This window comes from Bombus pyrosoma, linkage group LG11, assembly GCF_014825855.1.
Source record: "Bombus pyrosoma isolate SC7728 linkage group LG11, ASM1482585v1, whole genome shotgun sequence".
Lineage (NCBI taxonomy): Eukaryota > Metazoa > Arthropoda > Insecta > Hymenoptera > Apidae > Bombus > Bombus pyrosoma.
In genome coordinates, this window is record NC_057780.1 from 578667 (window position 1) to 606241 (window position 27575).

The window sequence follows — 27575 nt, forward strand, 5'->3', positions numbered from 1 at the left end:
GTACCAGATGGGTCGAAAATTTCATCAAAATCATTGTACAGTGCGAATGAAATGGAAAAGCGTTACTGAAAAGCACTCTCCATTAGATAGCTAGAGCTATTGTTTAACCATAAAATAAGATATATCCTATAATTCATTCTTGTAACACTAATTATTAACAGGCACTGCAGATCATTCGTGTTCTTTAGAAATATTTTTGTGAATAAATAACTTCCTTACTGAAAAAATGATTTAAAAATTCATTAAGTGAAAATGTATTCGTATATTATCTATTCGTCGTCTGTGGTTAGATTAGGGGTTAGGACCTAACTGTTAGCTCTTGAAAACCTATGCGCATGTAAGTACGTATGAACACGATCGTATAAACGGGTCTCGACGCTCATATACCGAGAGCATAGAAGAAACCGGCCGAAAATTGAAAATCAAATAAGCCGTCGCGAAAAATCAACGTGGAAAACAAAAACGTTCTCATTCTGCGCCATTGGGCATAGAAATATAGGAATCGAATGACTGAAACCGTTTCCGAGGAACGTAGTACTTTGGGGCCGTGTTAGTAATTAATTGTGTTCACTCAAGCGCAGTCTTAGTTTCATCAAGTAAGAAGGAGCCAGTGTAACTGGTTAACTGTTAACCGGCCCTGGCTGCTATGAACATCTCAGATAGAGACAGATGCACTCTACTCGTCTCTATCTATCTGGCAAGAACGAGAATTTCGTTGTCTTTCATGTTCATTTCTCACAACTCAATTTTCGGACGCTTTCCCCTAGCAAATTTCCTAGAACTGTTTAGTTTAGCCTAGTTTAGTTTAGTTTAGTTAGATCGTGATTGCGATTATTTCCACGTGTTACAATCTATATCTATATAGCATAATAAACGCTTTGAAGAGGTTAGTTTGTTTATAGCTTTATGGTAGTTATATGTAGTATATGTTACATGTGCTGCGGTCATTTTAATATCAAGAAAGAAATAACAAAATATTTAAAATACTAGAATTTTAATTATAAAATAAATAATTTTATGATTGTATATTACTTATAATTTATTCTGACATTGCAATAACACTCTTTTAGAAAATGTCTAAAACGTAATATAATATAATATATACAAAGACATTAATTGATTAAGAACAAAAATGATTTTTTTTAGTAATATTGTAGAATAATTATTTTAATTTTAATAATTAAAACAAACAGTAGTTTTCATAAATGACTATGAACATTTTTCAGATATGAAAATAATTTAAAGTATTTGAAAAAAGGATAAATACAAATGATGAATATATATTAGATAATGAATTATTATATGGTAGTAAATCTTCTGAAATAACAGATGGAATTGCAAAAGAAAAAAATATTAACACAAAATGGAGCTCCTAATAAGGAAGTTAATAAAAAATCATTGGTCAACAACGGAAATATAAGTTCTGAAACTAGTTATGCAGACTTAGATTTAGAAAAAGGTTGTAGCAATGATGAAATGACAAATAAAAGTCAACAATCGATAATTAGTGTAAGAAAAATAGAAGATTTATGTAAGACCCCGCAAAAAAGTAATACATTGGGAGATTTAGAAAGCATAGAGAATATTCAAATAGAAAATGTAAATAGTGGAAAAAATTTCACTCCTAATAATTTGGGTATAAATTTAATGAAATGGCATTCACAAACAGAAACACCATCGAAACATAAAAGAAAGAGGCAATATCTCTGTAATGAATATGAACCTGAAAGAAAAATAAAAAGGAAACTTTGTAGCGACAGTGATTATGATCAATTGTCTGATGCAGTCAAATTAGAATTATGTGATAATGAATTAAATAATCTGGAAGCTATTGATATGTTGCATGATCTCAATTCTATGATGGATTTTGAAGAAAGTAAAATCGATACAGACATTTTTTGTTCAACGATTGATGAGACCATGCAAAACGTAGAAACATCCAGAGATCCAGAAGTTGATCCCCTTTATATCACTGACAATGAAGAAAATAGTACAACTCATAAAAATATAGAAAACCAAGAAACAAATGTAGAAAATAAGATTAGAATAACAGGAGAACATAAATCTAATAAAGAAGATACCGACGAGGATTATGATGACTTAAAACATATTTTAGGAGAACTAGATATTGAAATGCCATTAGAAGAAGAAGAAGAAGAAGAATATGAAGATGAAAAAGAAGATGAAGAAGAAGAAGGAGGAGAAAAAGAAGAGAAAAATAAATTATCTGAAGATGCAATAAAGGTAAATATCTGCATCAATCGTATTTCACATATATTAATTATTTTATATTAACTTATTATTCTTTTAGAAATTATATAATCTAAAAGTAAAATTAATGCATAAAGTACCGATACAACATAAAATTGAACATACCGCAGGCTCAAAAACATTAACAAAAAGAGAGAAAAAGCTGTTCTTAAAACATGGACCACTAAAAAGTGGCATATTTACACCTAGCGAAGATAAAATTATCAAGAATAATTGGAAAGCATTTTGTAAAGTATGTCTAATTAATGTTATATATTTCTCTTTTATTGATAATCTTTCATATGCAGGCTCATGACTGGAATCCTAAATGTGTGAAACCCTTCATTCATATGAAACGTGCCAATAGATTTTATATAAAAAGCATGGAAGAGAGACAAAAATTTACTCAATTTTTAGCAAATAATTTACCATGGAGAACACTGTATAGTGTTTTTCATAGATTCAAACACTTATATGGAAATCATGAGAAAAATTTTCAAAGGTACTGTCCATATCAAAAGCTGCATTCGTGTAATATTAATTACTAATGTATCTTATAGATATACATCAGTTGAAGATAATAAAATTTTGTCTTACATGAAGAATAAACAAAATGAGGAAAAAGTACACAGATTTTCAGAATTAAGTAAAATGTTGGGACGTTCAAGACATTCAGTTTGGTCACGTTACCAACTGCTTAAAAAGATGCAGCAAGACGAAGACCGTAAGTTTCTTTCTAAATATTGCAATTTTTATAATATATAATAATAATAATAATAATAATAATAATAATAATTATAGTAATAAAACTAATACAATCGTGCTTTATTGTAGCATCGTCTGAAATCAAATGGACATTATCTTTAATTGGTAAATTTATAAAAACTCTCATAAGCATAACATTATGTGAGACGGTGGAGGATTTAAAAGATGCTATTATCCCAAAACCGGTTTGGCGCAAATTAGAAGAAAAGCTAGGTATACACCATAATACATTGAAGAAATTCTGGGTATTTCAATTGCACATGCAATTATTTTGTCCAGAACCTATTTATTTAAATGATATAAAAATAAAATTAATTGAATAGTAAGTTAATAACCCTTCATAATACAGAAACTTCGTTATATCTCCTAACATAAGTAATTATTTTTTAATATAAAACATAGTAAATCTGCTCTATGTATACTGAAAATTATATTGCAGCGTTTATGGAAAAGGAATTTCGAGTAGTCGAGAAATAGTCTGGTCAAATGTAGCGAAATATTTTGATGGAGTTACTAATATCTTTTTGTGTAAAATATTTTTTTATCTTGTGCAAGAAGCTGCTCTAAAAATAAATACAAAAAACTTTATTGGTAAGTTTTTAAATTAATAAAATTATGAATATTAAATGCTTTGTTTTGTATTAATAATAATTTTCACTTCGTACTTTCTAGACATCGTGGAGTATTTATATAATGAAAAGATACAAGATATAAAAAATGAATCGACTGATAAATTTCTTCCTAGACTCCTTTATAATGGAAAAGTTAAAATTATAGATGAAGACTTGAACGAAGATATCAGTATATAATAAAATAGGAAAAGATGAATTGTGCATCTTGAATATTTTCTCATATAATTCATATTTGAATTACATCGTCATACATATAAGTTTTTACTAACTTTTTTAGCTTAGAAAAATTCGAAAAATAATATATTTACATTTATCTTTAAAAACACATTGCTATAATTTATTCAATAATATTTATGCAGTGTACATACATTCCAATATTTCTCTTATACAGTTTAGAAAACCAAGATTTAAACTTTATTCTTCTTTGATTCCTTTTCCAACGCCTTCTCCTTTGCTCTTTGATACAGAGGCACTAACTTGCCCTCTTTAGCAAGCATTTTAAGAAGCTCCATTATCAATGGCAAATAATTATGCTTCCTTCTAATATTCTCAATCTGATATCTTTTAGATTTTCGAATTTCTTTCTCAATCAATGTTTGTAAACGTTCCAATTCTGCTGGATCACAGACATTTGCTATTTGTCGTTCATAAACTACTTTTCTATCTGTTACTATTGCCATCAAATTAAAATGTATTTCTCCTTCGTTATATCTGCAAACATAAATTGTACAATTACTACATGACACAAATGAATACATTAACCAGGTGATATTTACTTATTTATTCGTTTCTGTATTATTGGTTTAGCTGATTGAACCCATTGATCTCCAAGTGGACAAGGACCTAAATCCATTGGTCCATCTTTTAATCCATCTAACTCGTATAACCGACCGTCAATAGGAACATAGCTCACGAAATGAAATACGTCATCATCTTTAGACGCTTGTTTTGAATCATATTCAAATATTGTTTGCCTACAATAAATAATGTTTATTTTATGTCACATGTATATACATATCATATATATATATATTTAACATTAAGACACACACACACACACACGCACGCACGCACATACATATTGTTATATGAAAAATACCTTGAGAAAGAATTATGTACTTCTCTTATCACATCAGAATTACTAAGAGCGAGACCCCTCATGTTAGCATCAAAACTTTGACAAAAATTTTTAAATTCTTCCAAATTTGGTCCTAATGATACATCAGAATGTTTGCAGTTCAGTAATACACTTAAGATTGCTTGCGTCGCACAAGCATTATTAATCACCTAAAATTTTCAATATTTTTATCCTCTAACTTACTATTGAGTAATATTTAATAATAATTATAAAAAATACCTGTTTTGCAAAAAATATTTTATCCAACCTATTATCTAAAACAATACTTCCAGAGGGTTCGTCATCTTGCACCCATTTGAACAAAAATATCAAGCCGTGTATAGGCCTAGTAAATAACAAATTTATTATTATTATATATTATATTATTATACATTATATATTATATTAATTTAAATTCATTTATTTTCTTCAAAAGTTTACATGTATGTGGTCATAAGCTTATAATCTTAGATTTAAGATTAAGTTTTTACTATATTGTTATTGTTTATTGTCAATGCGAAAGGATATTGGATTACATTGTAATTTAAGACATTCGTTTACACTACGAAATAAAAATAAATCAATATTAAATAGGTTATGTTATATGAACAAAATACTCACTTCAAATTATCAAATTGCTCATCATCCAAACTCCATAATTCTTCCACTTGGGCACCTTGAACACCTTTAATAAAGAGAAATTATATCAAATCCCTTGGAAATGTATAGTCTTACAAGAAATAACAATCCAACATGCATGTATTCAAAGCAATTGTCAATAAACACAGATACCTTCTAGCATAATCATATATAAATTATTTTCAACAAAATTAAAGTAATTAGAAGGAAATCTAAATAAAACCAATCAAACTTTACCAAATTCTTTTATTAATTCCGTAAAAACTCCAGGATCGCTTTCAATAAGACACCAATTGCCCGCTGAGTCCGCCATGTTTCATTTCTTTGTCACCCTCCAAAATGTAATACTACTCATTACTTATTCTTAATGCTCATCTACCGCTTTTACTATTGGAACATGCATACCTACAAACCGATTTACGTTGTAATATCACAATGTAACGAAAATTGTTTCCTTAACCAATATTTAACTTAGCATTATGGAAATTAATATCCATACACATTTGAAGAAAAGTAAAAATAAACATTGAAACGATATAATTCAAGTTCAAAGTCTATTGTATAATGGATCACTATAACTTGAAAAAATTAATTAAATAGTTAAGAAATATCAATTTGAACTTGACAGAATTGAACAGTTCAAGAGCGGGAATATCATACATTGTTACGAAATAGAACAGACGAAAACAACTTCACAGCATTAAAATATTAAAAAGTATTTACATAAAAATATGTAATTTCATGCTTTCAATTTTTTTTAAAGCTTCTATTACACTAAAGATGGTATCTTGTAATTAGGATTGGTTAATTAAATGATCATAATTGGGGGTTGCATATAGCATCTTAAACATAAAAGTTTTACTCAAATCGCAAGCACAGCCTGATTTATTAAGTGTTTGGAATAATAAAACATGAAAAAGTTATATAATCCTTTCTTAATCATCAATCAATATTATAACACTAAAATACAATTTACACTATGTACAAGCAATAAATTAAAGTTTCAAAATATATTAACTAATTATCATTTACGCTGCTTATCAATTCGCATTATTAATAAGTCGTTCAACAAATAAAATACACTTAATTTACAATAAATTTGAGAATATAGTTTATGCGATAGAAGTAAATTAAAATAATTTTGAATAAAAATATTTTGATTATTGGTGGAGTGATAAAAGGAACTAATAAAAAAAAAAAGAAATTGTAGAAAAAAAAGTACATCAATAAATCACACATACTAAATGTACATACATTGGTAATACAGATGAACTATTTTTATTTTTATACTTTATAGATAAATCTTGTATTAAATCCAATTCTTTCGTAAGTGATCACAAGCAGTGATAGCATTTGGCTAAAAATTTTATTGAAATGCTCTTGCTGAAATATCGTGATACGTGTAATGAGAATCGCATAAATCTATGACGAGACACTATATGCTGGTTGTATATATTAACATTTCTCGTTGAAGCACCTAACATTGCATTGATTTCGATATTAGTTATTATTTTCTGTTTGACATAATGACGACAGAATATCCTCATACCGCCGCATATTTGTTTCAAATGTTTCCAACTGTTTCGTAAGATCTCCGACTTGCTCTGCAAGTGTTCTTTCCTCCATAAAAGCTTGAAGCTGCGGTGCACTTTGACACTCACGATAAAATGCTCCTAAATCGCTATTGGTGTTTGTTATTGCGAAGGGAGTCTTCTGTAATTGTAACATTTAAAGAGTTTAGTCAAACATTTCTAGTATCTTAAAAATATAGGAACGTTAATTACCAAATCTACCATAATAAAATCGTCATTTCCACTGGTCATTGAACAACTACTCCTTCTCGATCCATTTTGAGAGTTACACTTTGACGTTGTGTTATCATTTGTAAGTCTTTCATTGTTTCCATTGCTGCTATCCGTAGCAATGATTGTTGTTGCAGTCTTTGTACTTGTGGTCTCAGCCACTGAGACTGGAGGAGGTGAGGTTTGTCTAGGAGTTAGCAAAGAGCTAAAAGGTACATCTGGTATAACGAAATCCTCTTCGTTAACAGTGACAGGCTTATTAACTACAAATGCTCCAACCTTGATAGTATCACTAAGCGATTTCGACGTTTCTTCGCTAAAATATCAATAAAAAAGTTTCAATTAATCCAATAAAAATTGCAGTCACTTCACTCACCTTGGTTGATACCTAGCATGACGAGGACTCAAGTCAGAATGAAAATGATCACTTTTTAACATTATTGAATCACGACCAGTATGAGTAGGAGATATAGTCATTTTTGTCCTATATGATACTGATAAATGAATTGTCCCCACTGGTGTACACAACTGACCTACCCTAACGTGTTTGTAATTATCACCTGCAAAAAATTGCAATATGTTTAAAATATTATCAATATTATAAGTAAACTTATAAGTATTGAATTTATTTAAAAAGACAAAATTATATTTTAATATAAAATTGATCTATTCTGTACCTAGTGTGTGTAGCTGGGGTTCTCCCATATAAATCCTATAACAAATAACATAGGAATCCGGACCTTGCCTCCTACTTAACTTATAAGCTGGAGTAATTCTTGATACAGATAATAACGATTTGAGTAAAATACCCATTCTATTATATACTGTATATGTTACTCTTACAGTAGGATCACTATGCTCTGGCAATACACCCAAGCTCCATGTTTCTAAAACCATTGTATCACCTTCAACAGTTCTTAATGAAATTTCAATGCAAAGAGGTATGGTTGAATTTACTATTTCTCCACATAGTACTCTTTTAGCTTCGGCCAAAACCTCTGGTAGATCATGAATAGCAAGGTTGAACTGTATAATAAAAGGATATATAAGTAGGAAACTATAAACACCTCGATTAACATATTAGAATTAATATAAATATTAACTACATGCTTTCAATTATGTATTATACATCAATAATAACTTATGCGTTTGTTCGTTATGAATTTTGTATTTGCATTAATTGTTTTCAAACTTCTCTTCAAATGGTACAAATACCAATAAAATGCTGTTTTAACATATTGAATAAATAAAATATAATTTCATTTAAAAAATTCAAGAAAAGAATGAAAAGATATTAAAAGATAAATATGTGGATTATCTATAACATATATATGCAATGAAAATTATTATAAATAGAAGAGCTTACCCAATCTGTTCCAGATGAATTTGGCTTGCACTTTGTGCTAACCTTTTCACCTGACCTCGACTGCACAATAATTTGTGCAGCCTTTAATGCCAAAAATTTGGTGAACTTGTCCAAGTCCTTTTTGTCTTGCGTACTCAATTTTAACGTGGACATTTTAACGCTGTTATTTTTTTATGAAGTTCCTTTCAAAGAAACACAAATGTCCAATCAGAAACATCGAATTCCACTAAACTGAATAGAATTTTGAATATGCCACAGCATCTCTTCTTGTCTGTGAAACTACATGGTAAGATCGTTTTTGACACTCGCACGTGTAAACCATCGCACTCGGATTGCCAAACGATTTCTCCTCTTTCTATGATTCGCTAATGTACATAGTCCAGCCGAAAAACGATAATTCAACAACAGCATAAACATCATATCGTTGCATTGTGTTGCGTACAGCTGCGTGGCAGGTGATACAAGTTAGATCGATTCTGTTAACTAGAATCTAGATTATTGTTGATCAATTATGGAGACAAATTCGAAAGTTTTACTCGAATCGACTGATCAACCTGAATATCGCTTTTCTCGAATAATACGTGCAACTATCGAGTATATAGTTCTTATTTCGCTATTTTTATGACACACTGTGGATCGATTTTATTTCGTGTCGCAATTACCTTAAGATAGGAAGCGTTCACATGAATAACATACGATCCTGAATTTGCTGAGTCAGATGTAAATTGAACTTTTTAAATATAATTTACATTTACAAGAAAGATAAAAACAGAATAAACACTTCCTTGTTAAAAGTTCAAAGTAAATTTCGAACTACAGTGCACGCCGCGTTCAGAAAATGACTGCTGATGCTACTTCATTTTGCGCCTTACATCTGGTAAATAAATCTATCATTATTAAAGCATAAAGTTTTGTAAACTATAGTAAAATATTAAAAAGTTATTATTTCCTACTTTTTTGATCGCAAATTAATTTTTTTTTTTTAATTTCCGGATAGATTATTATATGATGTCGACGTTCTATCAGCTGATTGGTTAATCGAATAATCTACAACAGCTGATCAAACTGAAACATCGTTTTCAAAGTATGATTCATACCACTCGTATCGCCTTCTTTTGTTTTATCTCTCCTAGGGAAGTTTTTCTATTTCCCTATATTTTTTACAGATTTTGATTGCTGCAAAAGGATTTAGTTGTAATTGACTTTGTTCAAATACATTATCTTATTTCGTCCTTTCATCAAATAAATTATAAATTCAAGTAAATCAGATAAAATTATGATCTAATTGTTACATTTAGCGATATATAAACATAAAGGACAGAGTAACGTTTAAAATTAATTAAATTATATTTTTATAACATTAAATGAACTCTTCTCTATAAATTTATCGTTAATATAATATATAATATAGTTCTAAACTAACATTTGCAATTAGATTAATAATCTATACATAACATTTAATATACTTTATTCCTCATAATTTTTAAAAGTGTAAAAGATAGAAACATATTTAATAAACAGAATTGCCTTGAATATAAATTTATATATATACTTCTGTCATGGAAAACAAAAATTACAAATATAGTTCTTATTACAAAATCTATCACTAACATTATAAAACAGTAATATGTTATAATATGTAGTAATGAAAAGCTCTCGTACAATATAAATACGTATACGTGTAAAAAGACAATTTTTACATTGCAAGCATAATCAAAAGGTGCTAGGATGCAATCCTTTTCCTACGTGATTAGGACAAGTTAATAATATTTAGTTTTCTTAATAATAAATCATAGTTTCAAAATTGAAATTAAGATTATTATCGTATCTCTTTTAATTTCTGCTCTGGAGATAAAAAAGAAATTAACACTTGTTCGTGATCGATTTTGAGGTATACTCTTCTATCGATGTATGATTTGAGGTCTATTTTATAACCATAAAATTGACCTTCTATCTGCGATGTTCATATTTAGTGCTTATGTTGCAAATGCACGGTAGTTTTCGTAAAAACTTCACGTACGGCAATTGAAGTGAAATTTTGTGAATGTAGATACGTATAATTATAATATATATGTGTTCATGTACAGAATTATCCTTGTATACATATAGTTACAAGAAAATCTGAAAGAAGATAAAAGGAACAAGTGAGACAAAGAACATGAGTACATATACATTGTATGATTGCACATAAGGATGTAAGTGATCTGATGAGATAATTAAGACTGGTATAGCAACAAAAGTAGTTTATTGAATATTATGTACGAATCCTGAATGATGTAATGACACCACGTGACTCGCAACGTGGATGTTGAACATTGGCATTTCACCTTATATTCTTTATTGCGAGGATTTGTTATATACCTTCTGTCTCTTATTACGCTACAAAATATCTCATCTATAGATCAGAGATGTGTATGAAAAATAACAGATATATGATATACGTTTAAAACTTTTTTTTTTAATTGCAAATATCAAAAAATAAAGACGCAAGATATCTCGTTCATAGCATACGATATTGCGTCGTGAAATATCTCGTTTATGAAAGCTTTCGGTATAAATTTGTACACGAAATATCTCGTCCGCAAATGTGAACAGGTTAAGTCATTTCTGCGACTTCGTTATAATACAAAAATGTTTCTAATCATGATATAAAAAAGAAATAATGAATTGTTTCTTGTAATAATATTTTCAATGTTTAATATAAGAAAGCCGTTACTTTTATGGTGGACTGTACAGTCACACCACACAGCATGCCAACTGCAATGGAAATTTCCACTGAAGCAGTCGATTGCCACCACCTTGTAGACGCTTTGTAGCCGCGCCTAAAAACCAGATTACGTCCGCTAGGAGACTAAACCGAAGGCCATCCTTATATTTTTAATCGATTAATTTCAATTGGCTAGATTTGCGGTTTTCTGAGGCATCTAGTAATTTAACTACATTCTTTTCAATATAAAATTTAATTACAAATGTCAACGACCGTTTTCCTTGGAGTAAATTTTAATTTTTAATATTATAAGAATTTTTTTTATAATATTTTATTTAATTCATATCGACTTTGTTTTCTAGAATGACAACGTAAAAAAAATGTTATATTACTTGAATGCTTATGTTACTATGAATTACGTACTGTTTGCATAGCTCTGCACATGTCTCTTTAGTTAGGATTTAATCCTGAAGAATTTGAAATCCTCTCTATAGGCTATATATGCACTATATGCGCTATAGATTTTAAATGTAATTATAGTACAAAGTTTCTTTTTTATTCAATGACATAAAAAAAGCCAGTACTGATCTAAGAAATAAAATTAGAAGAAAATTTAACAAACAATTTTGGACTAGAAAAATCGTTTATATATAATCATTGCTTATTCCTATCCCTTTCTTAATAAAACTTGTGTACATTACAGTTAAGGTTTCCTGCGCTGTGATTCGGAAGAGTGCCATTATCGGCGTGCAATGTTTCCATTCGTGGAATTTTTGGCGGCAACGGGTAAATATATAAATAAAAAGTAGAATTTTAGATCAATCCGAATGTATATAAAGAACTGAATAAAATAATACTGTTAAGCATATATATATATATATATATGGATTAATTAATTGATATCATTCAATCATAAATTGGCTGTAATTGCAATCGTAGTGACATAAACACAGTTGCGGTGACAAGTTGACTTTATTGATAGAATAAGAGAAAATAAACTCCATCAAGCTGAATATGCAAGAACTACTTTATATTCTATAGGAACATTAATTTTATTTTTAACTCTAATATATTTTATACGTGATAGAGTCACGATCAAAGATACTAAAGATGTGCCGAGTTTAAAGTAAAATTATTCCACATCAAAATGTAGAGCCACTTATGCGAACAAAGTTCGAAAGGAAATTGCGGCGTAACGAGGACATGAAATGGCCATGGAATGATGACGCAAAAGGAAAAAACTTGCTTTTGACTTTTCTCTGACGTAGAATCGTTCATCTCGATGAGAAATACGCTAGGAATTTTAAGCTGAAAATGTCGCGGCAGACGTCTCAAGAATAGAACGTCGTATGCGATCTACGTTAGGAACATCACTTACTTTTGACAGGAAATGTACTCGGGGGTCGAGAGGCCTCGCATGGCCTGGTCCCCTCTCAAGATAAGAAGGCCTAAGGGGCCCGGTTGGACGTTTGCCATAGCGTTTGCAATACTTCCAAGTCTGTGTATTAGAAACGTACTCTGTTCGATCAAGCCAGGACATGATCAACCACATGTAACGAATGTCCTTCCTTCAAAAAGATTCATCCTTTATAATTTGAGGTTTCGTATACGATTCGAAAGTGCAAAAGCAACGAGAGAATCGCATACTCCATTAGAGGTTATGTTTTAATTTGATATGTCCGATAACCGTACAGGATACGAGTAAGCTTTACTTCCTTACTGAGTTAAACGTTGGAAAAAGTCTGTAGTATCTTCGCTTAATAGAATTGCAACTTTGTCTCAATTCGAGGAAGCGTTAACATATTTTTAATTTCTCACGTGTTAAATCTTTAGGTCGTATGCCCCTTTTTGAGAGTAGGAAAGATATTTACGCATGATTAAGGAAAGAATTAATACTCCAGTTATGTTACACGATCGTCGAGTTTCACCAAGCATTGGATGATGTTACAAAGAAATACGAAAAATTCATAAGACATTTTATAAAACATTAATAAGCCCGTATCGGTAAACTCTATATTATGCCAAACGAAGATTATAGTGAATATATGTATGTAATTCATGATAGAATAAATGCCATTTGTTTCGTTAGCAAGCAAGTAAATGAGTGATTTACGTGGAATGTAATGCGTAAATCACGTTATTGTATCTACAATAGAATATGCATAGCTCGGAAACGCAATTTTTAATCAGTTCATTTTATTCAATTACATAAGAAAAAAAAAATGTGATTACAGGATATCGCAAAACTTTCAAATAAAAGCCTTAGTACATATAGGTTTCAGTGAGATAATTATTTGTTTAAACAAATCTCTATTCTCTTCATATTCACCTATACGAATTTTTGCGGTATCAAATGGCGCAGAAAGAGAATTCTACCAATATGTAGGTAAGAGTAAAACAAAATTTGAAACTATAATCTGCGTATTAAAATAAAAGATCTACGCAAGCATTAAAACACAAGGTCGAATTTCGTACGGACATACATATCTATGGCGTGAAGTCACGTTTATGACTGCAATATAAGCACGTGTTGCTACGTATCTGCTGCTATTTTACGAAGATAACGTTAGTAAACGACACTCAAGTAGCAGTTATAATTATTATGACTCGATCTTTTTCTCGACATCAGTAGATCTTTTGATCCGACAACGCATTGTGCAAAATGAAGAAATAAAAGAATAAAAAAGATCGAAGAGGATATTAATTATTAATATCAACTGTTAATATAATATTGTTACACACATTGTGATTGTAATAATGTTGTACACAATACTATTATTTATCAGCTTTTAATATAGCTAATAATACTGCTATGACACATTTATATTACAAATATCAATATTATCGTATTATCATGCACCTGGTTATTACATTATCACATATTTACATACAAAGACCTTTGGTACTTCGATTTGTTATACTTATCGTGTGTAAACTATATTTATATATCTCTTGTTTTATTTACGAATGTATGCTAAACTGTTCTTACATATTTTTACTTCTACAACGACCGAAGTTGGGGTTCAACTGGCTGTTCCTTAGAGTGTTAGAATGTGCAAATTGTTCGTTTATAAATGTTAAGTAACTGACGGTACTTTCCACCGATAACGCCAAAATGTTTCAACCGCATGTTATGCAATTGCAGAATTATGTAAGCAACAGTTTCTCAACACTTTGTAGTCATGTTTGTAGTTTGTAGTATTATATTCTCCCAATAATAAGAATTTCGTATGTGTTGTGTATATTCGAGGTATAAATATGTTTTAGAAACGTTGCAAGTCGTCTGAATTTTTTGGCCTATCCTTTTAAGTTATAACGAAGTAGTTTATAGATCACACAATCACGAATTGCTTAATTCTGTTAGTTAGCGAGATGCTGAATAGTAATTATGTACTACTTTCTAGCCAGTATCGGGGAAAACTGGTTTTAATAAATACCTAAACTTCCATATAAAATAAAAGGAAATCGATCGAGTTTTATCACGCAGATGGAATATGTATGCTAACAATAAATGATTGGTAACAGCAGCTTGTCGTAAGCGTCACTGATTAAAACTATAAGATTATATTCTTATCAGACCTTAACAATGCTAGAAGGAAGTATGTATTCGTATGTAGCTCAATTCGTCTTTGTATATAGTTATCAATTTACGGTATCTGCAGTATAGTAATAAATCAGTAAATCTTCGCGTGATCGCCAATCAATCTCTGTTATGCTCTAACGAGTGCAATAAATCACGACAACGAGACTAATTTGTTGAGAATGATTTTCATAAACGACAATAATACAATCTGTCACGAAGTACATACGCGCGAGAAATACTGTATCGTCAAAGTGTATGTAAATCATTAATACCAATACATTGGACGATTGTATTGAATTTCATTAACAATATCTTCTTAATTACAAGCAAGATAATATAAAGTAATAAAAAAAGAAAGAAAAAAGAAGAAAAGAGAAAGAAAGCAAAGAAGCTCTCTCATCTTCCAAGCCATTTAGCAGCTGTTACCGAATTTTCTATGGGCCTTAGGTAACGTTTTATGCGGCACATATACGACATAACTTATAGCTGCACACAGAAACAAAGTCGGATATAATTCTGACTGCGATCGCGGAAACAACTCCAGTGACGCGACGTAAACAGCATCATCGACATAATAGCCTATTTTCTTCCACTGAAAACAAAGTTCAAGTTTCAAGGACGGTGTTGTTCGCACGAGGATAGCTTTCGTCCTGGCGCGATGATTTAACCAAATCTGGCCTGGATATACACGCGCGTCCGATTCAAGGGATTCACGTGGGCGAAGGACCAATACCATTGTGATGCTTTCGCGAAGTTTTTGCATGTATCTGCGTCATCGTCGTCCATCTATCTTATTGCGACCTATATACAGGCCTTGGAAGCATCGATCGCAGACAGTGAGGCGCTCTGAAAATTCTCATTCGAATTCTGTCCGATTTTTGCACATCCTTGCAATATCTTTGGATTGGATCGGCGTACGATCCATCATAAATAGATGGTGTTTTTTACTGTGACATCGATGGATGTTTCGATAGACAAATGTATGTACTATTTATTGAATGTGTGCTTACAGTTTTGTTTGCGCAAAATGTTCGGGATTCGGTGGGTTGTTTGTTTGTGCACGGATATTGATAGTGTGATCGATGTGATAGGCAGCCTCGTTTGACAGGCAAATGAAACAGTTCCTTGGAATGGATTCGAGATTTGAGAACGTATGATGGAATCTTTATCATAGAAAACAACTTCTATTATTTATATGTAAATACCAGTCTCGTAACGTCTTTTCTTAAACGATGTACACTTACTGTTGGATATTTGAGTTCAATTGTACGGTGTCGGATGTGAAATAGTAACGCTTTTTGTTACGCTTCCGTCAAGCAAGATTATCATATCGAGGCGAATAAATGAAATCTCTGGTAATGATAGTATCGATGATTAGAAATCATTGGCGCATTTGCAGTTACGAAGTTAATCCGTGCGATAAAATACGATTAAAATAAGAATGTCTGCAAAACTTTTGCAATGAGTAGAAATTAAATGGAACATGGACAGTATCTCGTGCACCGCGATCGAGTATGCACGGTATCAAGTTTTTGCATTTAAACTCGGTATATTAGATTATAATGAAAACTTGAATGGATACTTTCACCAGAAATCGTTGATGGATATACAATTTCCCCATCGTTAAATTTTTGAAAGTTATACTTTAAAAGACAAATGAACAGAAAAGAATGAGGATAACCGATGAAAATACAATATTATAATGGAATGTAGGTTACTCACATATTTAAATTTCTTAATTTTCCACTATTTTGACATTTAATCAGGAATGCTCGTTATAAATTATAAGTATAATCGTATACAGTTTGAATATTTTCTAAACAATATGGTAATCAAAGTATTTTCAATAATGCAAGTATGTTTACTTTTTGGGCACATGAAGGAACTAAGTAGGAAAGATAAATTATAAACGTTTATCCAAAATATAAATATACGCTCGTGTACGTGGTACATACATGTATGATGCATATGCGATGTTACATATATCAAAACGGTGTTCTCAATGCGCCACATAGAGGTCACCCATATTCTTATTTCTAACTAAGCTAAACCTAACCTATACTTTTATTCAAATCGAATACAGGAGTAATAGTATGTCGATAGTTTTATTCTTCTTCTTATTCTGCCTGGTGAAATCTATAGAATGTTTCTCAGATCAACAATCAGTACGATGTACGAACGGAAACAAGCAAAAAAAGTTAATCGAAAACAACTAGATTCATTCTAGCTGCACGTTCTGACAAAGGAAACCGAGTAAGTACGAACCTCGCGAATTCCTACCGGATGGCCTCGTAGTGGAAAATTTTCTTTCGTGTGGACACGTTGCGAAACGGAGCCAAGCGAGTTTCGCATTACCTACGATATCAGCGTCGTTAAATTCAAATCTTGAGCGTAATATCGTATTGCCGTGACAAAGCTTCTCTGCGCCACCGGTCAACGGTTTCGTATTTGATTGTGGCGCGATCTTTTACATGATGCCACCGCGAAAATATGCGTAGCCAACAAATCCACATGCTTCACGGGCGCAACAACGTATACGTTGATTAAATTCGTTCTGATTACGACATATCTGCTCAATATGAAAATAACGCGGTTGCTTTAACTAGATCAGTGTTGGATACTGGTGACAAAATGTCATTCACTGATATGATTAATATTTGTGTATCTTTAATTTGACGTAAGTTTACTTACGTTCGACACGAGATTATGAAATTTATATTTATATATATATATATTGAAATTTATACCTTTTGATTATATGGAAGTTGTTGATGTTTGCATTTAGTACCGATTAATTTCATAGTTAGGATGAAAGTGAGAAAGTGAGATATGCAGTGGCTTATGAAAATATTTGTACATACCACACAACTTTTCTACGTTACATGTGTATTATATGCGTTATACATTTGTTGAAACTTTTATACATTTTATATATTTTCAGATCCGTTCTAAATTTTACCAATATAATCACGATACATGTGTCCCGTTACAGTGCTAGTGAGATTTCAAGATGTTTTGTATGATATATACGTAAAAAGTTTCTAGAAGCGTTCGAATGCTTTATATTTATGTTCGAATTATTGTATATTTCAAGGATATTTTATAGGATTTGATATCTTTCCAATGTTGCTCATTTTATGTACCAATTTCTGGTGCTATCAATTAAACGAAAGAATAACTGAAACAAGCTGCAGAAAAATAAACATCGTATATCCAAGTGTGTAAAAATCTTGGTGAAGTAAGTAAGGTACTGTGTTAACAGCTCATAGATTTTGAATGCGACGGACATCCATAAAGCATGTTAATGTTTTGCGATCTTAAAACGAAAGAACGTCGTTCTGGTACATGCATAAATAGCGTGTATTTGTCACGCACAAGTCATACGGTAACGTCGTGTCAACTACTTGCAGTTTTTGCATGTGAAAGGGCGTGTCGCCACATAAAAGAATCACATCTTTCGTTTTAATGCGATTGGGATGCGTAACACGCGCCGATTTTTTATTCTGAATCAAAGACAACGAAATTTTACACGAGTAAAAGATTTCATTGAGCAGTGGCTTAAAAAAACGGCATCTCTAAAGTATTTTTGCCATAAACAATTCGATCCTAATTGAAATTGAAATTTTGTGTAACTCTTTTTTAAAATTCCATTCGAGAAAGAATGACATTTTCGTATCAAAGTGTGCAGCAAAGTCGTTGAAATTGTTGTTCAACGAATTGTAATTAATTCTTAAAGTTAAAAATATTCCATCGTATCGTAGATGGAGGTTACAGCTGTTGTTGCAGTCCCTTTTCTCCATTTTACCCGAAATTTTCTTTGTTTATCGTTGAAAAGGATCATTTTTTATCCTTTCCTTGAAACGAGTTTGTTAGCCTTTATCTCGCTGCTTAAGGGACACTAAATTTTCCTCGAGAGATAAATCGTTGTATTAGTAGTCCTTTGTCGAATACATTTGGTGACTAAACGTTAAAGAATTACAACTAACTTTTGGTTATTTTTTGTTTATTTTTTTTTTTAATGTTGAGAGTCTGAAAAAAACAATTATATCTTTTTCTACTATTAAATAGCCACGCAAAAATATTGTTTGCTGTACGAGGTGAAACGGGAAGTTATAAATCGGTTAGAAAATGATGAAACCGTATCCATCTAGCTGAATACGATACTCGAAAGTGAACAGTCTTTAACGTGAAAGAAGTATGGGATGTAAAGCACGACGAAAATATACAAAATTGTAGTAGAGTTGCGAAACTGTTTCGCACTCTTTAATAATTCTCAATTAATAATTGCCAGACACAAAAATTTGTCTTGAAGCTATCGGACATAGCCAAATGAATTCGATGCGTTTTGACGACGACGATGACGATACGAGAAAACCAAGCCAACGCCCTCCGATTCTAAAACTAATTTTTGTTCGTAGATCGAGCTGGCGAAAAATAACGATGGAGTACCAAAGAGGAGAGAGGAAGATAACGAAAAAAGAAATTAATCAAGGCGATGATTTATTCGCGTCTGTTATTACCGGTCGAAAACGCCGCTCGATAATGTTAATGCGTCGATTGGTCTGAGGGATGCCGACAGCTGTTCCCGTAATTGACAGAGGTGAAAGAGACGTCTGCGGCAATTCGCTCGAAACAAGGAGTCAACGATGCCGTTAACCTCGATCCCGAATCGGCCAAGTAGATCGGTACCGATTTACGTTGATCGAACGAATCGACATAACGTCGACGATGATTCTTTCGTTTCTAATCATGGATTCGACCTATGCCCACTATGTTTATTATTAGGCGATGGAAACGAACGAGTACGTGTACGAACGATTACGCGAACGTTAACCGGAGGTCTCGCTAAGGCGGCTCGATTCGAGCAGTAGTAATTAAGGAGCGCGTCGGCCGACTGGTTTCGATCTTAATTCTTTATTTGACGAATGCCAGTTAGGCGACGCTGTTTCTCTAGGATTCCATCGGGAGAAACACAGCAGTCGCCCAAAGAAACGGAAAACCGAATCAGGATATTACGCGGGAAAATCCAACGCCAGTGACTGCCAAATTAATGGGGATCGTTCGATCGTTCGATTCTTTAGGAAAAGTAAAGAGGTTGTATTTTATAATTACTATTCATATATAATTAATATTTTATAATATAATTTCCTCTTATTCCGTTGAAATGTTTGTCCGTTTCTTGCTTGGGAAGCTAGTGTACGTTAGCGCTTTTTCATAATAAGGAAGTAGGAATACGAAATACAAACTGCCTTACTATCTTAATTCAAATGCTGCTTCCGAAGGAAATGAAAATAACGTTGCTATATCGTATAACTAATTCTTTATCGAAATCAAATACGCTCTAATTTTTCTTCGTCAGCTTTAATCCGCATTTTATTTCGAACAGGAAGATAGGTCGACAATTCGTGATGGTACGTTTATTGTTAACAAAAGCTGTTTATTACGTGTAAAACGATATTGAGTGCATTCCAAGAAGACACACAGCACAGATACGCAAACGTTGAAGTAACAGACACAATAAAAGGAAGTGCAAATTGAGAAAAAAGAAAACAAAAAAAATGATTAAGACGCATCGCTTTAATCTGCATTCTGCGCACACATCGATAGCAAGGTGTCAACGATGTTATTAACCCTGATCCTTGGAGAATTGGAACAGGCTCGAAATAAATAACGATGAGGTCATAAAATTGACGAATGTTGAATGTTGACACGTGCGCGAGCGGTTATCTCAGCGGTGTCGATGAAACGGGAAACGGAAAATATGCGAAGTTATGTGAGTCACCTATCACAGTGAGAATACGTATTCGTTAAAGAACCGTATTTCAGTCGTAAGACAGAAACGTTGATCATATTTTATCTTGCCCGTATAAATTTTGATAGAGATCGTTGAAACCAGTTTCGAAGAAGGAGCTTTTAAATTGCGTTTGAATCAATTTTAGAATTGCAGCCATGGGCGAGATTCCAAATCATACGAAAATGTGACTAAATGTCCGATGGCATTTAAATATTTCCAACGACATCTCCAATCAAAGTATGAGACGACGTTTTGCCACGAGATAGCAATTATCACGACGATATCGACACGTAGGAGCGCGATTATTTAAAAGCTATTAAGAAAATGTTTCTGTTGTTGTTGTGTTGTCATCAGAAATACGATAAATAAAATGTAGGTATTCGCGTGGCACGCGATAAACTTGCTTATGGATAGCGGATGGTGAAATCCGGTAACACCGCGAACAGATAATCAAATTCCATGATTGATGATCTACGTCGTAAAATAATCAAACGAAACTGTTATTTTTAGCCAAGGATATTTACGACTTTAAATATTATCTTTGTTTTAGAACGTTGTATGGAGGAAGAAAACCATGAATGAACGTATATATTTCGTAATTCTTGATTCAGATCGCAGCAAGCCAAGAAAACAGTTCTCCCTTTTCGTCGTCGAGAGTGAAAAGAGAATGAAATAAATTATAGTTGCCGGGGAATTTCAGAATCGATAATCCGTGATTCTGCGCTTTTAACGCGTATTACATATGATTTGCTGTTTCGTTCCTTTTGCTACTCGGACGATTCGTCACGAGAAACGATTTAGCCGATTTGAAGATCTCGAAAGGACTATCGAGAGATGGCTATTGAATCGCGAAAGGAAGTATGCGCGTATAACACGTGTAAGTGAAAAGGTAATTTTATTTCTAGCACTCGTTGCAATATGTACATATAAGTGCGTGCATTATCGATTGCATGGAAAACATCATTGATATTTATTATTCTGTTTATATTTATTATCTATAGATAGACTAGAGTCTTATGGAGATGTACAGATAAACGTCTAGGACTGCAGAATTCCTTATTGTCGAGGGATTAAGAAATAACGAAATTCCAGAATTACGTCTTTTCTACGAAAACTCCTAGTCATTCGTTTTCCCACTTTTTGCGCAGAGACGTTAGTCTTATTCAATAAAAGTTTCCGTGTCGATTAACAGGGAAGATATTGGCACGTCCTTGGAAGAAACGAAGCAAACGTATACAACTATGCGCTAGTTGGCAAAATTTCATTTTAAATGAAATCGCCCTATCGATACTGCGAAACAACATTTCCCCCTTTTGCCAAGAGTTAAGGCAAACAGATCGATTCGCATCGGCCGTGTGTCCTTTGGTCCGATTCCAGATTCGGTAACCGGTGATTTTACGTTACGACCGATTCCACACTAAACGACGACGATTACCGATTGACTCGGACACTGGATAACAGGGAGTTTACGAATGGAGGGAAAAGTTAAAGAGCCGTGGGGCGCGCGAGGAATTTAGAAATTCAGAGATTCAGAAATTCCTAGGAAGCGTTACGGCGCTGGATGTGCCAATCTGCCGATATCGTTAACCTTGATTCTATAGCAGGCCGAACATCGGCCGATGCAAGACGATTATTAAGCTTGATAGGCGGATAATGATGCAAAAATGCGTTCGACGTAAATGGATTTGGCATGTGCGATGGGAGTGGCGAATAGTTTCGCAGGCGAAAAAGGAGACGGGTGAAAGAAAAAGAGGTAAAAACGAGCGTCACGCGTCGAGCTCGAGGAGGGGGTGAGACGTATAGACGAGAAGGGAGAGGGGAGAGGGGAGAATCGTTCGGTTAGTTGATGTTATGTGACGGAGAAACGAGAAAGAGAAAGGTAGATCGGAGAAGAGGAATAGAAAAGAAGAAAACGACGAAGCAGAGGAAGAAGAAGAGAAAGACGATGGAAGTGGTGGCAACGACGCCGGCCCTGCCGACGGTGGTGGTGGTGGTTAGCGTTGTCGGTAGAGGTGGTGAACATCGTCCGAGAACCCGGAGAAGTGAACGTTGACCGTGATCAGGAGGGTGCAGTGGGGGTTCGAGGTTGTATGGAGCACGATGGTGGGGGAAAAGCATAGTTACCGAGAGGAGCTTAGCCGTTAGGTCGTTGAGTGGTTCGTGGTTGTGCGTGCGTGTGCGTATGTGTGAGTATGTGTGCGTATGTGTGCGTGTGCACGTACAGTGGTGGGTACGCATGTATCGGATACGAGGAAAGGGACGAAGGAGGTACTAACGCGGAGAAGAGTGGGAGAAAGAGGCGACGGAACTGCGCGCCCGCGGCCTCCCACGTCGCGAATCATTCCTAGCCGAGTCTTTTCGACGCTCGCGACGCTTCTCCAGTTCCATTTCCAGAGAGACCGATCCTTTTCGTTATTTCGTCTTTATGCACGCTTGTCCGTAAACGACACGGTTCTCCACGTCGTGACAGCGTGCGCGCTTTCGCTGGCTCCGAGTGGTATCGACGTTCCAAAAGCTCCCAATTTCCACGCACGATTTTCGTTTTCTCTGCTACGTATACATACGTACTTCCTATTTAGCCCTTTTCTGCCTTTCGGTGGAAGTTTCGCCTGTTCGCTTCTCCGTCTCCCATATTCGCAGATTTCTTTAGCCTAGTCACATCCCCCAAGAGCGGCCGAGAGACACAGGCAAGGAGAAAGCGTAGAAAAAAGTCTGTAAAGAAAGGAGGAGGATCAGTGCAAGCACGTCTGTTCGTGAGGTCGATTCGCAATCGTCGAAAGTAAAACGGTTCGTTGGTTCCCGCCCGACAAGGCTGTGTAGTACACGCGGTTCTCCTAGGATATATACCGATACGCCACCCACCGTTTGTGTATGTGCCACTTTGTCTGCACGCGTGTTGGTACCATACGATCACGGTTGCGGTGTTCGCACCTTGCAGAAGTGAATTCGGCGATTCGGACCGGACAACAGCCGGACCAGCCACTTTAACCGCCTGGCTTGGTCTTCGATCGATCGATCGATCGGAGAGAAACTAGCTCGTTAGAGCCCCAGAGTAAACGTACACAGAGGCTCATTTTTAATACACGAGATCGATCGTGATTTTTAACCAGGATGTCGCACAAGATGCTGAGCCAAGGAGCGCCGGTTCACGGGGGCAGCTCACAGGTGAGTTTTTCTATTATTAACCAATTATTTCCCCTTTCTTTCCTCTAAGCGGTTCCGTTTACGTTCGATCCTCTGATCGATCGATCGCTCGCTAGCTTTCTAATTATTCGCCAGTGTAACTGGAAAATAACGCGATTCTCTCGCATAGGTGTTGCGCGTTGCGCAACGATGTTCCATTAAAAATTCGCAGTGAAACGCTGACGAAACAGGTTTATTGGCGGATTAACGGTTACATCGCCGAATAGAAGCGGTCATCTGATTGCGTGAGAATTAATTAAATCCCGACGGAAGTGTGTTCGACCGCGGCACGCGTATAAATAGACGTGAGACATCGCGAGAGAAATCAAAATTAACACGACCGAAATGGAAGCGCCGATTTACATACAAAAATTCGCATACCCTTCGTAACCTGCAACGTACGAACTATTACCAAACGATCTCGTTCGAGAGGCTGCAAAATTTAAGCTAACCGATTATATGGGTCCTGTAAACGATTTACGGAGCGCTCGCAATCTACAGTCTATATACCGTAGTGACGATACGTAAATTCGAAACCAAGCAACCTAGTATTAGAGATAACGATGTTAGTCCTTCCGACGGAAGCGCGAAATTGGCGGTTTAATCTTCACTTACAGACCACTGTCTCTCAGAGCAGTCTGAATGTTTATCTCATCGTCGTTGTTTCATCGATCCGCTGAAATAATTTCGGAGCCTACTCTGGCGTACGAGTACGCCCAATAGCAAAACATCTTGATGAGAAAATATAATTTTTGTTCATTTATATCATAGTTACGGACGAAATAGTTGTTAAATAGTAAAATCGTGATTTCAACGAGCGACCGATCGACCGAATTTTCATCGATCGGAAAAAAATCGCCACGCAAGTGAAACGACTTTCGTAGGCGATTCCACGTTCGAATACGTGGAAGCCTGGTGTATTGGAGCATGTGATCGCCACGTGTTTCTCTTTTTCTCTGTTTCTATTTTTCTCTCTGTCGATTGCCGCCAATTCCAGCATCGCACGTTGCTTACGAAGCATCGACTCATCAACCAATCGTTTCAACCTGAATTACGTGTCACGTAAAATTAATAAAACGAGGTCGGGAAAAAGTGCGCCGTTTCGCTAATCGCTTCGTACTCTTTCCCCACTCTGTTCCCTCTCTTCTTCCTTCGCTTATTTATTTTTTTCTTGTCCATAAGTGTTTCGCGGATACTTTCCATTGTTACTCAATCGTGAAATCATTGCGCGTAACCCGCGAGTCGGACGGTTATTAGAACGCGAGAATGTTTCCGTTTCGTAGCGGAAATCAAATTCCTCTTCGTTTCGCTTCCAGGATTACGATGAATCCGTTACGACGACTTTTTTCTCCTATCGACCAAGTTTCGCGATCGCGTTAAAACAGGTTAATTCGCCGTCTGAAAAAACAGAGGCGAAGTCTGTTAAAACAGAATGAAAAAGGTTAGAACGAAAATGGGGCAATTACGTTCGAAGTTTGAGGCAGCGAGATACGTTCGTTATGATTATTTAAGATCGTATGGCGAGATTAACTCGTACGACCCAAAAGAAATTCATTTCTGATCGTTGAAAGCGAAGGAATCTGCGTAGGACGAATGAGAATATACATCGGTTAATTTCTCTTTCTCTCCAATTCGGTACAATCAATTCTCTGCATTTATCCTTTACGATTTACTTATTTACAAATTTTCAGAATTATATTATTAATAATACACCGAAGAAACGATAAATCTTTTTGCCGTGAAAATACGATTAAACGTATTTTGTTTAGCGAAAGTTAGTTTTCCAGTCTTGGATTAAATCCGCTTGTCTGAAACAGCGAGTACTCGAAGGCAAATAAACATTTCAATGTATATGTACAGTTAAATCAGAATTTTTCAATGACGGTTAACTGATACGGAAGTTTGAATCTGTTACGATAAAATTATCGTTTGTATGCTTTTCTTCTACTTTTTTTTTCTTTTTTTTTCGTGATATCGTGCGTGTCCTGTTAAGTAGTGCGATAAGCGACGAGCGTTTAATACTCATGATATTCGAAGGTTCGTAACACAGAGGTAGCCATTTTCTTCGAAGATATCAACGATATATAGGGCAAGGGCTTTCCGAAAGAATTCGTCGAACCGATTATAGATATGGACTGAACGAAGGAAATTCGGGTCGTAAAGGGACAAAGTACTTTGTAACGTTCATCGATTTGCAATTGTAAATTGTTGCTTTGTGATCAAACTATGACTTGCACATATGCAATTGTTGCAATCAACTCTTGAAAAATTATCGTCACCATCGTTATCTTTCGACGATTTTGATTTGATTATCTTTTGACATTGGCAAACCTTGGTTCGTCAACTCGTATTTGAGTCACCGATAAAACTTAATTAAGAGTAATTGTATGAAACGAGACGAAGGATAAATAAGAGAGCGTGGGTTGGTGATATAGGTACGTGTACGAAACGTCGTTAGAGGAGCGTTACACGCGTTATCAAGAGCCAAGTGATAAAATGCAGCGACGAATCACGGCTGATTCTCTGCCACTGTTTACTTTCTAATCTGACGAATTCAACGGGTTCTTGCCACGTCGTGCCGCACCAACGTCTGTCAATTTGATCGCGAGATCTAACGTCGAGGCGCTGTGCCCGGACCGCGATCGCGAGTTGGTTTCTCCTTCGTAAATCGCAATTTTTTTTATTCCGCCAATATGAATATGCTGAATCGTTGCATTTAACGAAGTCTGAAATTATACGCTCTTTCGATTCTTCCTGGGGAAAAGCGAGAAATTGGAAAATTTACGCAAATTGTCGTAACTGTTTTCTTTCGATCATTTCGTAATAAAAATTCCCAAGTATCTAATTTAATATTTTTTCATTCGGCGAATTCTTATTGGAACTTGTGTCTGTCCAGGAATCTTTAAAGACAAGACAGCTTCTTAGAGAGCGCGTGAATTTGATATCGCCATTCTGTTCTTTGCCTACTTTAAACTAGATGTGTTTTATTATTTGCAAGATTCGGCTGTAAAATTAGTAGCTCAAACGTTTCTCCCATTTTTACGTAGCCATATCTTAAAGATCAATTTTTGGTGATCAGTCTTAATGAAATTGAAATTTAGGTACACTTTATGATTTTCTCGTTAACATTTAACAATTTAGTGTCGCGATAGTTGAACGTTCCATTACCGAATCAGCTTTACAAAATTTTCATTTTCGTCGATCGTCGATGGTCGAAAGACCATTGGCAAGGTAATCGTATTAAATAGAATTTACGCCGAAATTGAACTATCGGCACGTTTAAAGAATCCTGTCTTCGGTAAATTGGGATAACATCGATCGTAGACAGCAATCTCTTTTTTCCAGCGAGATAACTTTGTTTTCATCTTTGAGCGCGTTCTCGAACGAGAATAGTTGAAACGAAACTCGTTCGTAAGTCTTGTTGCCAGCCAAATTTACCGTGCAAAGACGCGTAAGAGGATCTCGTTTAACTTTTTCGCTGGGCGAACGAGTTTTTCGAAGGGTCGTTTTACGCTGGCAGAAGTCGATCCCGACAGATATTTCCGGCGAACGACCTTGCCCGACTATCGTCTCCAACAGGCCAGAGCCCCGTTACGGTACACTCGAATTACATCCGTCAACTGACACTCGTGATACGACTCCGTTTATCGGAACTCCATTTATTGGGAAGAAATCTTAATTACTTTCTTCTAGGCGCGTTTCTCGTCGAGCCGTTTTCGACCGATTGTCGGTCACAC

At 34.5% G+C, this 27575-nt stretch overlaps 3 protein-coding genes across 10 annotated transcripts in view; 2 read left to right on the top strand and 1 right to left on the bottom strand.

Moving 5' to 3' along the window:
• Positions 1-20: 20 nt before the first annotated feature.
• LOC122572588 lies at positions 21-3835 on the top strand. Of its 4 annotated transcripts, none has more exons than XM_043737712.1 (8): positions 21-886; positions 1227-2244; positions 2312-2503; positions 2559-2752; positions 2811-2974; positions 3085-3337; positions 3455-3606; positions 3688-3835. In XM_043737712.1, the coding sequence occupies exons 2-8, from the start codon at positions 1330-1332 to the stop codon at positions 3822-3824; spliced, it is 2007 nt and encodes a 668-aa protein (XP_043593647.1). In that variant the 5' UTR covers positions 21-886; positions 1227-1329; the 3' UTR covers positions 3825-3835. The 4 variants fall into 4 exon arrangements, 3 of the variants coding, with proteins under 3 accessions (XP_043593647.1, XP_043593649.1, XP_043593648.1); XR_006318508.1 differs by having other exon boundaries at positions 25-886; positions 3085-3228; positions 3688-3822; XM_043737714.1 differs by lacking the exon at positions 21-886 and adding an exon at positions 910-1084.
• A 121-nt stretch (positions 3836-3956) lies between these two features.
• LOC122572601 (ubiquitin carboxyl-terminal hydrolase isozyme L5) lies at positions 3957-9435 on the bottom strand. 5 transcript variants are annotated; one of them, XM_043737743.1, is made up of 7 exons: positions 6953-7079; positions 5641-5808; positions 5386-5449; positions 5005-5110; positions 4747-4934; positions 4424-4621; positions 3957-4358 (listed from the first exon to the last, which is right to left on the bottom strand). In XM_043737743.1, the coding sequence occupies exons 2-7, from the start codon at positions 5714-5716 to the stop codon at positions 4055-4057; spliced, it is 936 nt and encodes a 311-aa protein (XP_043593678.1). In that variant the 5' UTR covers positions 5717-5808; positions 6953-7079; the 3' UTR covers positions 3957-4054. The 5 variants fall into 5 exon arrangements, with proteins under 5 accessions (XP_043593678.1, XP_043593680.1, XP_043593677.1 ...); XM_043737745.1 differs by lacking the exon at positions 6953-7079 and adding an exon at positions 5809-5853 and having other exon boundaries at positions 5641-5735; XM_043737742.1 differs by lacking the exons at positions 3957-4358; positions 4424-4621; positions 4747-4934; positions 5005-5110; positions 5386-5449 and adding exons at positions 7188-7521; positions 7582-7765; positions 7883-8231; positions 8572-9432 and having other exon boundaries at positions 5645-5808; positions 6953-7116.
• An 11949-nt stretch (positions 9436-21384) lies between these two features.
• Positions 21385-27575, top strand: part of LOC122572596 (proton-coupled amino acid transporter-like protein pathetic) — a 37123-nt gene continuing 30932 nt past the window's right edge. Inside the window, exons 1-2 of the mRNA XM_043737731.1 lie at positions 21385-21544; positions 21657-23820. Of these exons, the coding sequence (XP_043593666.1) occupies positions 23767-23820 (54 nt within the window). The 5' untranslated portion in view covers positions 21385-21544; positions 21657-23766. The remainder of the gene's footprint in view (positions 21545-21656; positions 23821-27575) is intronic.